General features: G+C 46.4%; 1 protein-coding gene across 1 annotated transcript in view; it reads left to right on the top strand.

Moving 5' to 3' along the window:
• The window catches only part of LOC138671428 (zinc finger protein 585A-like), an 81,144-nt gene extending 67,734 nt beyond the window's left edge, over positions 1-13,410 (top strand). The window contains exons 11-12 of the mRNA XM_069759594.1: positions 10,931-11,054; positions 11,828-13,410. Coding sequence (XP_069615695.1) covers positions 10,931-11,054; positions 11,828-12,420 — 717 coding nt within the window. The 3' untranslated portion in view covers positions 12,421-13,410. The remainder of the gene's footprint in view (positions 1-10,930; positions 11,055-11,827) is intronic.
• Positions 13,411-17,490: the final 4,080 nt, after the last annotated feature.

Genomic DNA, 17,490 nt, shown 5'->3' with positions numbered 1-17,490 from the left:
TTTGCACAGTACTGTGTACAGCATTGTTTCTGTATCTGTGTATCTCTTTTGCACAGTCCTGTGTACAGCATTGTCTCTGTATCTGTGTATCTCTTTTGCACAGTCCTGTGTACAGCATTGTCTCTGTATCTGTGTATCACTTTTGCACAGTTCTGTGTACAGCATTGTCTCTGTATCTGTGTATCACTTTTGCACAGTTCTGTGTACAGCATTGTTTCTGTATCTGTGTATCACTTTTGCACAGTCCTGTGTACAGCATTGTCTCTGTATCTGTGTATCTCTTTTGCACAGTTCTGTGTACAGCATTGTTTCTGTATCTGTGTATCACTTTTGCACAGTCCTGTGTACAGCATTGTCTCTGTATCTGTGTATCACTTTTGCACAGTTCTGTGTACAGCATTGTCTCTGTATCTGTGTATCACTTTTGCACAGTTCTGTGTACAGCATTGTTTCTGTATCTGTGTATCACTTTTGCACAGTCCTGTGTACAGCATTGTCTCTGTATCTGTGTATCTCTTTTGCACAGTTCTGTGTACAGCATTGTTTCTGTATCTGTGTATCACTTTTGCACAGTCCTGTGTACAGCATTGTCTCTGTATCTGTGTATCTCTTTTGCACAGTTCTGTGTACAGCATTGTCCCTGTATCTGTGTATCTCTTTTGCACAGTACTGTGTACAGCATTGTCTCTGTATCTGTGTATCTCTTTTGCACAGTCCTGTGTACAGCATTGTCTCTGTATCTGTGTATCACTTTTGCACAGTCCTGTGTACAGCATTGTCTCTGTATCTGTGTATCTCTTTTGCACAGTTCTGTGTACAGCATTGTCTCTGTATCTGTGTATCACTTTTGCACAGTTCTGTGTACAGCATTGTCTCTGTATCTGTGTATCTCTTTTGCACAGTACTGTGTACAGCATTGTTTCTGTATCTGTGTATCTCTTTTGCACAGTCCTGTGTACAGCATTGTCTCTGTATCTGTGTATCTCTTTTGCACAGTTCTGTGTACAGCATTGTCTCTGTATCTGTGTATCACTTTTGCACAGTCCTGTGTACAGCATTGTCTCTGTATCTGTGTATCACTTTTGCACAGTTCTGTGTACAGCATTGTCTCTGTATCTGTGTATCACTTTTGCACAGTTCTGTGTACAGCATTGTCTCTGTATCTGTGTATCTCTTTTGCACAGTATTGTGTACAGCATTGTTTCTGTATCTGTGTATCTCTTTTGCACAGTTCTGTGTACAGCATTGTCTCTGTATCTGTGTATCACTTTTGCACAGTCCTGTGTACAGCATTGTTTCTGTATCTGTGTATCTCTTTTGCACAGTCCTGTGTACAGCATTGTTTTTGTATCTGTGTATCACTTTTGCACAGTTCTGTGTACAGCATTGTCTCTGTATCTGTGTATCACTTTTGCACAGTTCTGTGTACAGCATTGTTTCTGTATCTGTGTATCTCTTTTGCACAGTTCTGTGTACAGCATTGTCTCTGTATCTGTGTATCACTTTTGCACAGTTCTGTGTACAGCATTGTCTCTGTATCTGTGTATCTCTTTTGCACAGTACTGTGTACAGCATTGTCTCTGTATCTGTGTATCTCTTTTGCACAGTACTGTGTACAGCATTGTTTCTGTATCTGTGTATCTCTTTTGCACAGTCCTGTGTACAGCATTGTTTTTGTATCTGTGTATCACTTTTGCACAGTTCTGTGTACAGCATTGTCTCTGTATCTGTGTATCTCTTTTGCACAGTACTGTGTACAGCATTGTCTCTGTATCTGTGTATCTCTTTTGCACAGTCCTGTGTACAGCATTGTCTCTGTATCTGTGTATCTCTTTTGCACAGTCCTGTGTACAGCATTGTTTCTGTATCTGTGTATCTCTTTTGCACAGTCCTGTGTACAGCATTGTCTCTGTATCTGTGTATCTCTTTTGCACAGTCCTGTGTACAGCATTGTCTCTGTATCTGTGTATCTCTTTTGCACAGTCCTGTGTACAGCATTGTCTCTGTATCTGTGTATCTCTTTTGCACAGTACTGTGTACAGCATTGTCTCTGTATCTGTGTATCTCTTTTGCACAGTCCTGTGTACAGCATTGTCTCTGTATCTGTGTATCTCTTTTGCACAGTACTGTGTACAGCATTGTTTCTGTATCTGTGTATCTCTTTTGCACAGTCCTGTGTACAGCATTGTCTCTGTATCTGTGTATCTCTTTTGCACAGTACTGTGTACAGCATTGTTTCTGTATCTGTGTATCTCTTTTGCACAGTACTGTGTACAGCATTGTCTCTGTATCTGTGTATCTCTTTTGCACAGTCCTGTGTACAGCATTGTCTCTGTATCTGTGTATCTCTTTTGCACAGTACTGTGTACAGCATTGTCTCTGTATCTGTGTATCTCTTTTGCACAGTCCTGTGTACAGCATTGTCTCTGTATCTGTGTATCTCTTTTGCACAGTCCTGTGTACAGCATTGTCTCTGTATCTGTGTATCTCTTTTGCACAGTCCTGTGTACAGCATTGTCTCTGTATCTGTGTATCTCTTTTGCACAGTACTGTGTACAGCATTGTCTCTGTATCTGTGTATCTCTTTTGCACAGTCCTGTGTACAGCATTGTCTCTGTATCTGTGTATCTCTTTTGCACAGTCCTGTGTACAGCATTGTTTCTGTATCTGTGTATCTCTTTTGCACAGTCCTGTGTACAGCATTGTTTCTGTATCTGTGTATCTCTTTTGCACAGTCCTGTGTACAGCATTGTCTCTGTATCTGTGTATCTCTTTTGCACAGTCCTGTGTACAGCATTGTCTCTGTATCTGTGTATCACTTTTGCACAGTCCTGTGTACAGCATTGTCTCTGTATCTGTGTATCTCTTTTGCACAGTCCTGTGTACAGCATTGTCTCTGTATCTGTGTATCTCTTTTGCACAGTTCTGTGTGCAGCATTGTCTCTGTATCTGTGTATCTCTTTTGCACAGTTCTGTGTACAGCATTGTCTCTGTATCTGTGTATCTCTTTTGCACAGTCCTGTGTACAGCATTGTCTCTGTATCTGTGTATCACTTTTGCACAGTCCTGTGTACAGCATTGTTTCTGTATCTGTGTATCTCTTTTGCACAGTCCTGTGTACAGCATTGTTTTTGTATCTGTGTATCACTTTTGCACAGTTCTGTGTACAGCATTGTCTCTGTATCTGTGTATCTCTTTTGCACAGTTCTGTGTACAGCATTGTCTCTGTATCTGTGTATCTCTTTTGCACAGTCCTGTGTACAGCATTGTTTCTGTATCTCTGTATCTCTTTTGCACAGTCCTGTGTACAGCATTGTCTCTGTATCTGTGTATCTCTTTTGCACAGTTCTGTGTACAGCATTGTCTCTGTATCTGTGTATCACTTTTGCACAGTCCTGTGTACAGCATTGTTTCTGTATCTGTGTATCTCTTTTGCACAGTCCTGTGTACAGCATTGTCTCTGTATCTGTGTATCTCTTTTGCACAGTCCTGTGTACGGCATTGTCTCTGTATCTGTGTATCTCTTTTGCACAGTCCTGTGTACAGCATTGTCTCTGTATCTGTGTATCTCTTTTGCACAGTCCTGTGTACAGCATTGTCTCTGTATCTGTGTATCTCTTTTGCACAGTACTGTGTACAGCATTGTTTTTGTATCTGTGTATCACTTTTGCACAGTCCTGTGTACAGCATTGTCTCTGTATCTGTGTATCTCTTTTGCACAGTCCTGTGTACAGCATTGTCTCTGTATCTGTGTATCTCTTTTGCACAGTTCTGTGTGCAGCATTGTCTCTGTATCTGTGTATCACTTTTGCACAGTCCTGTGTACAGCATTGTCTCTGTATCTGTGTATCACTTTTGCACAGTACTGTGTACAGCATTGTCTCTGTATCTCTGTATCTCTTTTGCACAGTACTGTGTACAGCATTGTCTCTGTATCTGTGTATCTCTTTTGCACAGTCCTGTGTACAGCATTGTCTCTGTATCTGTGTATCTCTTTTGCACAGTTCTGTGTGCAGCATTGTCTCTGTATCTGTGTATCACTTTTGCACAGTTCTGTGTACAGCATTGTTTCTGTATCTGTGTATCTCTTTTGCACAGTCCTGTGTACAGCATTGTTTTTGTATCTGTGTATCACTTTTGCACAGTACTGTGTACAGCATTGTCTCTGTATCTGTGTATCTCTTTTGCACAGTTCTGTGTACAGCATTGTTTCTGTATCTCTGTATCTCTTTTGCACAGTCCTGTGTACAGCATTGTCTCTGTATCTGTGTATCACTTTTGCACAGTCCTGTGTACAGCATTGTTTCTGTATCTGTGTATCTCTTTTGCACAGTCCTGTGTACAGCATTGTCTCTGTATCTGTGTATCACTTTTGCACAGTCCTGTGTACAGCATTGTTTCTGTATCTGTGTATCTCTTTTGCACAGTCCTGTGTACAGCATTGTTTCTGTATCTGTGTATCTCTTTTGCACAGTCCTGTGTACAGCATTGTCTCTGTATCTGTGTATCTCTTTTGCACAGTCCTGTGTACAGCATTGTCTCTGTATCTGTGTATCTCTTTTGCACAGTCCTGTGTACAGCATTGTTTCTGTATCTCTGTATCTCTTTTGCACAGTCCTGTGTACAGCATTGTCTCTGTATCTGTGTATCACTTTTGCACAGTCCTGTGTACAGCATTGTTTCTGTATCTGTGTATCTCTTTTGCACAGTCCTGTGTACAGCATTGTCTCTGTATCTGTGTATCACTTTTGCACAGTCCTGTGTACAGCATTGTTTCTGTATCTGTGTATCTCTTTTGCACAGTCCTGTGTACAGCATTGTCTCTGTATCTGTGTATCTCTTTTGCACAGTACTGTGTACAGCATTGTTTCTGTATCTGTGTATCTCTTTTGCACAGTCCTGTGTGCAGCATTGTCTTTGTATCTGTGTATCTCTTTTGCACAGTACTGTGTACAGCATTGTTTCTGTATCTGTGTATCTCTTTTGCACAGTCCTGTGTGCAGCATTGTCTCTGTATCTGTGTATCTCTTTTGCACAGTTCTGTGTACAGCATTGTTTCTGTATCTGTGTATCTCTTTTGCACAGTCCTGTGTACAGCATTGTCTCTGTATCTGTGTATCTCTTTTGCACAGTCCTGTGTGCAGCATTGTCTCTGTATCTGTGTATCTCTTTTGCACAGTTCTGTGTACAGCATTGTCTCTGTATCTGTGTATCTCTTTTGCACAGTCCTGTGTACAGCATTGTCTCTGTATCTGTGTATCACTTTTGCACAGTCCTGTGTACAGCATTGTTTCTGTATCTGTGTATCTCTTTTGCACAGTCCTGTGTACAGCATTGTCTCTGTATCTGTGTATCTCTTTTGCACAGTTCTGTGTACAGCATTGTTTCTGTATCTCTGTATCTCTTTTGCACAGTCCTGTGTACAGCATTGTCTCTGTATCTGTGTATCTCTTTTGCACAGTCCTGTGTACAGCATTGTCTCTGTATCTGTGTATCACTTTTGCACAGTCCTGTGTACAGCATTGTTTCTGTATCTGTGTATCTCTTTTGCACAGTCCTGTGTACAGCATTGTCTCTGTATCTGTGTATCTCTTTTGCACAGTCCTGTGTACAGCATTGTTTCTGTATCTCTGTATCTCTTTTGCACAGTCCTGTGTACAGCATTGTCTCTGTATCTGTGTATCTCTTTTGCACAGTCCTGTGTACAGCATTGTCTCTGTATCTGTGTATCTCTTTTGCACAGTCCTGTGTACAGCATTGTTTCTGTATCTCTGTATCTCTTTTGCACAGTCCTGTGTACAGCATTGTCTCTGTATCTGTGTATCACTTTTGCACAGTCCTGTGTACAGCATTGTTTCTGTATCTGTGTATCTCTTTTGCACAGTCCTGTGTGCAGCATTGTCTCTGTATCTGTGTATCTCTTTTGCACAGTTCTGTGTACAGCATTGTCTCTGTATCTGTGTATCTCTTTTGCACAGTCCTGTGTACAGCATTGTCTCTGTATCTGTGTATCACTTTTGCACAGTCCTGTGTACAGCATTGTTTCTGTATCTGTGTATCTCTTTTGCACAGTCCTGTGTACAGCATTGTCTCTGTATCTGTGTATCTCTTTTGCACAGTTCTGTGTACAGCATTGTTTCTGTATCTCTGTATCTCTTTTGCACAGTCCTGTGTACAGCATTGTCTCTGTATCTGTGTATCTCTTTTGCACAGTCCTGTGTACAGCATTGTCTCTGTATCTGTGTATCACTTTTGCACAGTCCTGTGTACAGCATTGTTTCTGTATCTGTGTATCTCTTTTGCACAGTCCTGTGTACAGCATTGTCTCTGTATCTGTGTATCTCTTTTGCACAGTCCTGTGTGCAGCATTGTCTCTGTATCTGTGTATCACTTTTGCACAGTTCTGTGTACAGCATTGTTTCTGTATCTCTGTATCTCTTTTGCACAGTCCTGTGTACAGCATTGTCTCTGTATCTGTGTATCTCTTTTGCACAGTCCTGTGTACAGCATTGTCTCTGTATCTGTGTATCACTTTTGCACAGTCCTGTGTACAGCATTGTTTCTGTATCTGTGTATCTCTTTTGCACAGTCCTGTGTACAGCATTGTCTCTGTATCTGTGTATCTCTTTTGCACAGTACTGTGTACAGCATTGTTTCTGTATCTGTGTATCTCTTTTGCACAGTCCTGTGTACAGCATTGTCTCTGTATCTGTGTATCTCTTTTGCACAGTCCTGTGTACAGCATTGTTTCTGTATCTGTGTATCTCTTTTGCACAGTCCTGTGTGCAGCATTGTCTTTGTATCTGTGTATCTCTTTTGCACAGTACTGTGTACAGCATTGTTTCTGTATCTGTGTATCTCTTTTGCACAGTCCTGTGTACAGCATTGTCTCTGTATCTGTGTATCTCTTTTGCACAGTACTGTGTACAGCATTGTCTTTGTATCTGTGTATCTCTTTTGCACAGTACTGTGTACAGCATTGTCTCTGTATCTGTGTATCTCTTTTGCACAGTTCTGTGTACAGCATTGTTTCTGTATCTCTGTATCTCTTTTGCACAGTCCTGTGTACAGCATTGTCTCTGTATCTGTGTATCACTTTTGCACAGTCCTGTGTACAGCATTGTTTCTGTATCTGTGTATCTCTTTTGCACAGTCCTGTGTACAGCATTGTTTCTGTATCTGTGTATCTCTTTTGCACAGTCCTGTGTACAGCATTGTTTCTGTATCTGTGTATCACTTTTGCACAGTCCTGTGTACAGCATTGTTTCTGTATCTGTGTATCTCTTTTGCACAGTCCTGTGTACAGCATTGTTTCTGTATCTGTGTATCTCTTTTGCACAGTCCTGTGTACAGCATTGTCTCTGTATCTGTGTATCTCTTTTGCACAGTCCTGTGTACAGCATTGTCTCTGTATCTGTGTATCTCTTTTGCACAGTTCTGTGTACAGCATTGTTTCTGTATCTCTGTATCTCTTTTGCACAGTCCTGTGTACAGCATTGTCTCTGTATCTGTGTATCACTTTTGCACAGTCCTGTGTACAGCATTGTTTCTGTATCTGTGTATCTCTTTTGCACAGTCCTGTGTACAGCATTGTCTCTGTATCTGTGTATCACTTTTGCACAGTCCTGTGTACAGCATTGTTTCTGTATCTGTGTATCTCTTTTGCACAGTCCTGTGTACAGCATTGTCTCTGTATCTGTGTATCACTTTTGCACAGTTCTGTGTACAGCATTGTTTCTGTATCTGTGTATCTCTTTTGCACAGTACTGTGTACAGCATTGTCTCTGTATCTGTGTATCTCTTTTGCACAGTCCTGTGTACAGCATTGTTTCTGTATCTGTGTATCTCTTTTGCACAGTCCTGTGTGCAGCATTGTCTTTGTATCTGTGTATCTCTTTTGCACAGTCCTGTGTACAGCATTGTTTCTGTATCTGTGTATCTCTTTTGCACAGTCCTGTGTGCAGCATTGTCTCTGTATCTGTGTATCTCTTTTGCACAGTCCTGTGTGCAGCATTGTCTCTGTATCTGTGTATCTCTTTTGCACAGTCCTGTGTGCAGCATTGTCTTTGTATCTGTGTATCTCTTTTGCACAGTTCTGTGTACAGCATTGTCTCTGTATCTGTGTATCTCTTTTGCACAGTTCTGTGTACAGCATTGTTTCTGTATCTGTGTATCTCTTTTGCACAGTACTGTGTACAGCATTGTTTCTGTATCTGTGTATCTCTTTTGCACAGTCCTGTGTGCAGCATTGTCTCTGTATCTGTGTATCTCTTTTGCACAGTCCTGTGTGCAGCATTGTCTTTGTATCTGTGTATCTCTTTTGCACAGTTCTGTGTACAGCATTGTTTCTGTATCTGTGTATCTCTTTTGCACAGTCCTGTGTACAGCATTGTTTCTGTATCTGTGTATCTCTTTTGCACAGTACTGTGTACAGCATTGTCTTTGTATCTGTGTATCTCTTTTGCACAGTACTGTGTACAGCATTGTTTCTGTATCTGTGTATCTCTTTTGCACAGTTCTGTGTACAGCATTGTTTCTGTATCTGTGTATCTCTTTTGCACAGTTCTGTGTACAGCATTGTCTCTGTATCTGTGTATCTCTTTTGCACAGTTCTGTGTACAGCATTGTTTCTGTATCTGTGTATCTCTTTTGCACAGTACTGTGTACAGCATTGTTTCTGTATCTGTGTATCTCTTTTGCACAGTCCTGTGTACAGCATTGTCTCTGTATCTGTGTATCTCTTTTGCACAGTACTGTGTACAGCATTGTCTTTGTATCTGTGTATCTCTTTTGCACAGTACTGTGTACAGCATTGTTTCTGTATCTGTGTATCTCTTTTGCACAGTCCTGTGTACAGCATTGTCTCTGTATCTGTGTATCTCTTTTGCACAGTCCTGTGTACAGCATTGTTTCTGTATCTGTGTATCTCTTTTGCACAGTCCTGTGTACAGCATTGTCTCTGTATCTGTGTATCTCTTTTGCACAGTACTGTGTACAGCATTGTCTTTGTATCTGTGTATCTCTTTTGCACAGTACTGTGTACAGCATTGTTTCTGTATCTGTGTATCTCTTTTGCACAGTCCTGTGTACAGCATTGTTTCTGTATCTGTGTATCTCTTTTGCACAGTTCTGTGTACAGCATTGTCCCTGTATCTGTGTATCTCTTTTGCACAGTACTGTGTACAGCATTGTCTTTGTATCTGTGTATCTCTTTTGCACAGTACTGTGTACAGCATTGTTTCTGTATCTGTGTATCTCTTTTGCACAGTCCTGTGTACAGCATTGTTTCTGTATCTGTGTATCTCTTTTGCACAGTTCTGTGTACAGCATTGTTTCTGTATCTGTGTATCTCTTTTGCACAGTCCTGTGTACAGCATTGTTTCTGTATCTGTGTATCTCTTTTGCACAGTACTGTGTACAGCATTGTTTCTGTATCTGTGTATCTCTTTTGCACAGTCCTGTGTACAGCATTGTTTCTGTATCTGTGTATCTCTTTTGCACAGTTCTGTGTACAGCATTGTCTCTGTATCTGTGTATCTCTTTTGCACAGTACTGTGTACAGCATTGTCTTTGTATCTGTGTATCTCTTTTGCACAGTACTGTGTACAGCATTGTTTCTGTATCTGTGTATCTCTTTTGCACAGTCCTGTGTACAGCATTGTTTCTGTATCTGTGTATCTCTTTTGCACAGTTCTGTGTACAGCATTGTCTTTGTATCTGTGTATCTCTTTTGCACAGTACTGTGTACAGCATTGTTTCTGTATCTGTGTATCTCTTTTGCACAGTCCTGTGTGCAGCATTGTCTCTGTATCTGTGTATCTCTTTTGCACAGTACTGTGTACAGCATTGTTTCTGTATCTGTGTATCTCTTTTGCACAGTCCTGTGTGCAGCATTGTCTCTGTATCTGTGTATCTCTTTTGCACAGTACTGTGTACAGCATTGTTTCTGTATCTGTGTATCTCTTTTGCACAGTTCTGTGTACAGCATTGTTTCTGTATCTGTGTATCTCTTTTGCACAGTCCTGTGTACAGCATTGTCTCTGTATCTGTGTATCTCTTTTGCACAGTCCTGTGTACAGCATTGTCTCTGTATCTGTGTATCTCTTTTGCACAGTACTGTGTACAGCATTGTTTCTGTATCTGTGTATCTCTTTTGCACAGTACTGTGTACAGCATTGTCTCTGTATCTGTGTATCTCTTTTGCACAGTACTGTGTACAGCATTGTTTCTGTATCTGTGTATCACTTTTTCCCAGTCCTGTGTACAGCATTGTCTCTGTATCTGTGTATCTCTTTTGCACAGTTCTGTGTGCAGCATTGTCTCTGTATCTGTGTATCACTTTTGCACAGTCCTGTGTACAGCATTGTCTCTGTATCTGTGTATCTCTTTTGCACAGTACTGTGTACAGCATTGTTTCTGTATCTGTGTATCTCTTTTGCACAGTCCTGTGTACAGCATTGTCTCTGTATCTGTGTATCTCTTTTGCACAGTTCTGTGTACAGCATTGTTTCTGTATCTGTGTATCACTTTTGCACAGTTCTGTGTACAGCATTGTCTCTGTATCTGTGTATCTCTTTTGCACAGTTCTGTGTACAGCATTGTCTCTGTATCTGTGTATCACTTTTGCACAGTACTGTGTACAGCATTGTCTCTGTATCTGTGTATCTCTTTTGCACAGTCCTGTGTACAGCATTGTCTCTGTATCTGTGTATCTCTTTTGCACAGTACTGTGTACAGCATTGTCTCTGTATCTGTGTATCACTTTTGCACAGTTCTGTGTACAGCATTGTCTCTGTATCTGTGTATCTCTTTTGCACAGTCCTGTGTACAGCATTGTTTCTGTATCTGTGTATCACTTTTGCGCAGTCCTGTCTGTAGCCCCTCCCCTTGCGCTGTGATGTCACTGTGGGCGGTCCTTCTCGTCCTCCAGGCTGCGGTCACCTTTGATGATGTCGCTGTGTGTTTCTCGGATGACTGGAAGGATTTGGAGGAATGGCAGAAGGAGCTGTACCGGAACATGATGAAGGAGAGCGCCGACTCGCTGGTGTCACTAGGTGGGTGCTGGGGGGCTCCGTTCTCTAATTACTGACCCCATACAGTTATGGCTGACACATGGGGGTCCGGAGCTGCAGCAGATTTCTTACATCTCGATGTCTTGGACATCACAGGTTGTAATCAGGGAAGATCTCTGTTATTCTGTGTCTCTAGTCACCTCTAAAGCTGCATGTCTTCTACTCCAGTCACATCCACAGCTGCAGATCCTTTTGTTGCCACTATCATCCCTGTACTGGCGGGGTCCTGATGTAACAGCAGAATAGTGAGTGCAGCTCTTGAGGTGGCTGGAGGAGAAGGCACGATGTAATGGAAGAATAGTGACTGCAGCTCTGGAGGTGACTGGAGGATAAGACATGATGTAACGGAAGAATAGTGACTGCAGCTCTGGAGGTGACTGGAGGATAAGACATGATGGAACAGTAGAATAGTGACTGCAGCTCTGGAGGCGACTGGAGAATAAGACATGATGTAAACGCAGAATAGTGAGTGCAGCTCTGGAGGTGACTGGGGGATAAGACACGATGTAACGGCAGAATAGTGAGTGCAGCTCTGGAGGCAACTGGAGAGTAAGACACGGTGTAACAGCAGAATAGTTACTGCAGCTCTAGAGGTGACTGGAGGATGAGATGTAACAGCAGAATAGTGAGTGCACCTCTGGAGGTGATTGGAGGGTAATTCTTGGTGAATCCTCTGATCAGTGATCTTGTGTTCCTGGGGTGGATCACTCGGGTGGATCGCTCGGGGATCTGATCCTTTGTTCTTCTGTCTGCAGGCGAGGTCTGGATCGGTAAGAATGGGAAGGAGCTGAGCCCGGAGAAGCCTGTGGAGGAGCTGGAGATGTCCTCGGACTGTAAAGATCCCCTCCGGCTCGGAGCAGAGGCGGTGTGTGAGGTGCGAGACTTCCCCGGGGATGAGCCGCACTCCTCCGCTGACGTCCTGCCCGGTTTCCGGCCCGGCCTGCCCTTCCTGGAGCAGCGGCCTCTGCAGCCGGAGAAGCTTTTCTCGTGTAACCAGTGTGATAAACGTTTTGCTCGGAGCTCGGATCTGCTGAAGCATCAGAGGAGCCACCAGGGTGGCGACAAAGCCAACTTATGTAACGACTGCGGCAAAATCTTCCGCCGCCGCACGGCCTTACTTATCCACAAGCGCATCCACACGGGCGAGCGGCCCTATAAGTGTAAGCAGTGCGGCAAGTGCTTCGTCCAGCGGCAGCACCTCACCACCCACGTCAAGACCCACACGGGGGAGCGGCCGTACCCCTGCACCGAGTGCGGCAAGAGCTACCGCTGGAGGTCCGAGCTCAACAAACACCAGAAGGTCCACGCCGATGTCCTGAGCTCAGCCATGGAGTACACACAGGGCTGAGGGGGCAGGAGGGTCTGCATGACGCCACCACAGGGGGATGATGACTGCCGTTACTGCCTCTGCTGAGCGTACCCCTGGCAGGGATAGGTTGGGTGCGTGTCACTATTGTTTCCACATCCAAAGATGGCATCAGAAGTTCAGAGCGAGGACCCTGGAAGTCCACATGGACGCTAGAGATCATCTCCAGGGTGTCAGGCCTCCTCGGGGGCTGGGTGGAGGAGGTCTCCTCATGATCCGGGACGGGTCCACATGGACGCTAGAGATCATCTCCAGGGTGTCAGGCCTCCTCGGGGGCTGGGTGGAGGAGGTCTCCTCATGATCCGGGACGGGTCCACATGGACGCTAGAGATCATCTCCAGGGTGTCGGGCCTCCTCGGGGGCTGGGTGGCGGAGATCTCATGATCCGGGACGGGTCCACATGGACGCTAGAGATCATCTCCAGGGTGTCGGGCCTCCTCGGGGGCTGGGTGGAGGAGATCTCATGATCCGGGACGGGTCCACATGGACGCTAGAGATCATCTCCAGGGTGTCGGGCCTCCTCGGGGGCTGGGTGGCGGAGATCTCATGATCCGGGACCGGGTCCACATGGACGCTAGAGATCATCTCCAGGGTGTCGGGCCTCCTCGGGGGCTGGGTGGAGGAGGTCTCCTCATGATCCGGGACGGGTCCACATGGACGCTAGAGATCATCTCCAGGGTGTCGGGCTTCCTCGTGGGCTGGGTGGAGGAGATCTCATGATCCGGGACGGGTTCACATGGACGCTAGAGATCATCTCCAGGGTGTTGGGCCTCCTCGAAGCCTGGGTGGAGGAGATCTCACGATCCGGGATAGGTCCACATGCACTCTGCTCATTGCCCGGAGTTGCTCCTACTGAGCGCTTTGTAGAGGAACGATTGGTGCGGTGCTGTTCTCATAATGTCAGACACTAACCCACAATAACCAGATGTCCCCCGATTGTGTAAGGTGCAATACACGGCGCTGCACTGTGATAACACTACTGTGCCAAATGTCGTTGGTGTCAGGGGCGGCCGAGTGGCCCCAGGGCTGCTGGGGTCCCAGGTGCGCTGCTGCTAGGGGCTGAATGGCTGGCAATCAGTGTTACGTGTACTACGTCCACTGGTTGTAGTCACAGCTGAGGCTGAATTCTCTTATGTTATACTCCAATCACAGCCAGAGCTGCATTCAGTTATGTTATACACTAGTCACAGCCAGTGCTGCAGTCCCATTATCATAGTTCACTGTTAACCCTGTATCTGCACAAGATGTGTTTACTCCATTTGCCAGAATTGTGAATGCAGCTCTGGATTTGACTGAAGTATCTGACCTCATTCAGGATCAGGATGGGGCGTGGTCACCAGGGGAGAGGCGTGGCTTGTTCCAATGGGATCCACTTCTGTGTCCAGATACCAATGGCAGATATTCCCAGGACTGGAGGGTGGGTGGGACACTGCTTGCTGCGGTGTGGGTGTTCGTTTGCATGCATGCCTGAAGGTGGGTGTGCGGCTGCATGCATGCTGGAGTGTGGGTGCATGCATGCTGCTGTGAGGCTGCATGAATGCTGGAGTGTGGGTGTAATGCTGCATGCATGCTGGTGTGAGGGTGCTGGTGTGTGAGGCTGCATTTGTGCTGGAGTGTGGGTGTGAGGCTGAATGCGTGCTGGAGTGTGGGTGTGAGTCTGAATGCGTGCTGGAGTGTGGGTGTGAGTCTGAATGCGTGCTGGAGTGTGGGTGTGAGTCTGAATGTGCTGGAGTGTGGGTGTGAGGCTGCATGCGTGCTGGAGTGGGTATGAGTCTGAATGCGTGCTGGAGTGTGGGTGTGAGTCTGAATGTGTGCTGGAGTGTGGGTGTGAGGCTGCATGCGTGCTGGAGTGGGTATGAGGCTGCATGCGTGCTGGAGTGGGTGTGAGGCTGCATGCGTGCTGGAGTGTGGGTGTGAGGCTGCATGCGTGCTGGAGTGTGGGTGTGAGGCTGCATGCGTGCTGGAGTGTGGGTGTGAGGCTGCATGCGTGTTGGAGTGTGGGTGTGAGGCTGCATGCGTGCTGGAGTGGGTGTGAGGCTGCATGCGTGCTTGAGTGTGGGTGCGAGGCTGCATGCGTGCTGGAGTGGGTGTGAGGCTGCATGCGTGCTGGAGTGGGTGTGAGGCTGCATGCGTGCTGGAGTGTGGGTGTGAGGCTGCATTTGTGCTGGAGTGTGGGTGTGAGGCTGAATGCGTGCTGGAGTGTGGGTGTGAGGCTGCATGCGTGATGGTGTGGGTGTGAGGCTGCATGCGTGATAGTGTGGGTGTGAGGCTGCATGCGTGTGGGTGTGAGGCTGCATGCGTGTGGGTGTGAGGCTTTATGCGTGATGGATTGGGTGTGAGGCTTCATGCGTGATGGAGTGTCGGTGTGAGGCTGCATGCGTGATGGAGTGTGGGTGTGAGGCTGCATGCGTGCTGGAGTGTGGGTGTGAGGCTGCATGCGTGCGGGAGTGGGTGTGAGGCTGCATGCATACGGGAGTGTGGTGTGAGGCTGTGTGGGTGTGAGAATTCATGGGTGCTGGAGTGTGGGTCTGCGGCTGCATGCGTGATGGAGTGTGGGTGTGAAGCTGTATGCATGATGGAGTGTGGGTGTGAGGCTGCATGCATGATGGAGTGAGTGTGAGGCTGCATGCGTGCGGGAGTGTGGGTGTGAGGCTGCATGCATGCTGGTGTGAGGATGCTGGTGTGAGGCTGCATTTGTGCTGGAGCGTGGGTGTGAGGCTGAATGCGTGCTGGAGTGTGGGTGTGAGGCTGAATGCGTGCTGGAGTGTGGGTGTGAGGCTGCATGCGTGCGGGAGTGGGTGTGAGGCTGCATGCATGATGTAGTGTGGGTGTGAGGCTGCATGAGTGTGGGTGTGAGAATGCATGGGTGCTGGAGTGTGGGTGTGAGGCTGCATGCGTGTTGGAGTGTGGGTGAGGCTGCGTGTGTGCTGGTGTGGGTGTGAGGCTGCGTGCGTGCTGGAGGGTGGGTGTGAGGCTGCATGCATGCTGGAGTGGGGGTATGAGGCTGCACGCATGTTGGAGGGCGGGTGTGCGGCTGCGTGCATGCTGGAGCGCAGGCTTTGTTCTGTGGTGTGCGTGCGTGTTTGTAGTGAAGGGCTGATGTCAGTGGCGACTTCTGCTCTGTTTTGGGTGATGATGCAGGTTGCAGCCCCCTGAGGATGGTCCCCGCAGCGCTGCGATCTTCGGGGCCCCAGCACGCCGTCTGCCTCGTACAGGGCGGCTCCTTTTTAACCTTGTGAAGATGATGATCGGACATCATTTCTGTTCTGTTTGTGATTTGTCTGTAAATTTCTTGAATTTGTCATGCATTTTGGAGTCTTCAGTTTTTGGGGAGAAAGGGATGTGATGCTGGTGAGCGCCCTTGTCCTCACCCCGCGATGCCAGCCTCCCCGCTGCTCATCAGCTCTGTCCATCGTCTGTGTGGTTCCAGGCTTCTGCTCCGCTAGTGATCGTCTCTACTCTCTGGAGCAGAGATGAAGCTGAAGCCTCGTGCCCTGGCGAGTGATCAGACGGGTCCCGCTCACATGTGGACGTGGGCACTTTAGTCATTAATGAGGCAGCGATATGCCGTACATTATAAATAATGGCACAATATATAGATGTATCACCAATGATGCCTGTCTACAAGAAAAATGCCGCCACGCCATTATATCGGATTGTAGGAGTTTAATATTCCTGTCTTCCCTCTGGCCCAGACTATAATGATGACTTCAACCAACTCGCTTGTGTATGCGCAGTTTGGTGTCCAGACCTCTTCAGCGCTTCACTTTTCCAGGATATTTCAATCTTTTCACAATTTACACACTCTCTCCAACCTGCCGGTGTGCTGCCTCCTATGACTGCACCTGCTGCGTGGCGTGGTGCCCCTATTGCTGTGCCTGCTGTTGGACATTGTGCCCCCTATTACTGCGCCTGCTGTGTGGTGCACCTATTACTGCGCCTGCTGTGTGTCGTTGTGCTCCCTAATACTGTGCCTACTGTGTGGTCAGGTGTCCTATTACCACACCTAGTGTGTCACATAGTGCCCCTATTACTGCACGTGCTGTGTGGCGAGATGTCACCTCTTAACGACACAGCGTCAATCTGGCACCTGGTGTGGGGTTGAATTATTCTTAATTGTATCAGACATGCTGTTCCTTAGCTCATGTCCCATGACCTACTGAACAATTGCTTCATGTGAGACTTTGTTGACCCTTGTGGAAAGACTGCTGATAACTTGTTGCACCATTCCCCTGCGGTGTACTAGTCTGCACAACTTGGAGGACAAATATGAAGTCTAATTGAACAATCGAATGATGAGGGATTACCTCCCCCTATCTTCCCCAATCCTGAGGGATAGTGCCCTGAAATAAGAGCTGTGTAATATAAAAGGGCACTGCTCCTGTCATCCCTGTGACTCCACAGGACGTCGGCCCAGGAATCGTGGTTCCAGCTGGTGGAATACAGATCTGCTCCACTGCCCATCACTGAGCCCACATAGACATTTGGAAACTCAGGTTGAAACAATTAGGTCACCCAGCCACATACCTCACTGCTTGGTCAGCTTCCTAAGCTTGCGGCTACCTCTTTTCTGTGGGTGCCTTCCAAAAGTGGGGTGCTACTGGTTGGGGTACTTGGCTCTGAATGTCGCAGAGGTTCTAATCCCCGGTGAATTAGTGGAAGGGTTAGACTCCGTCATTTGTACCGTCTTTTGTACTTGATGTGAATTTGTACTATATGTCGTTGACTGTGAACGATAAAGTCCTACCGGAGTGTGGTATCCTCACCGTGTGTTGTCTGAGTAGTGTTCTGGCCACAGTGAAGGAGTACGGACATTCAGTGATTCAGTGAGATGAGTCTTGGTCCATGCGGTCTGTCTAAAGACAGCCAGACCAGCAGACGAAAGCATCCACTCACCCTCATGTCTCTACACTTGGTGGCAGCAGTGGGATACTACTCAGCCCTGCTGGGCCAGGGAGCTGTGCTGGACAGGTGTACATAGATGCCATGAAAGGGCTCCACAACCAGTGAGGCATATAGATAGACTCAGCAGACCATAGGTCAGGCATACAA

Source organism: Ranitomeya imitator, chromosome 3 (genome assembly GCF_032444005.1).
Source record: "Ranitomeya imitator isolate aRanImi1 chromosome 3, aRanImi1.pri, whole genome shotgun sequence".
Lineage (NCBI taxonomy): Eukaryota > Metazoa > Chordata > Amphibia > Anura > Dendrobatidae > Ranitomeya > Ranitomeya imitator.
This window is presented reverse-complemented; position numbering and strand designations above follow the sequence as displayed.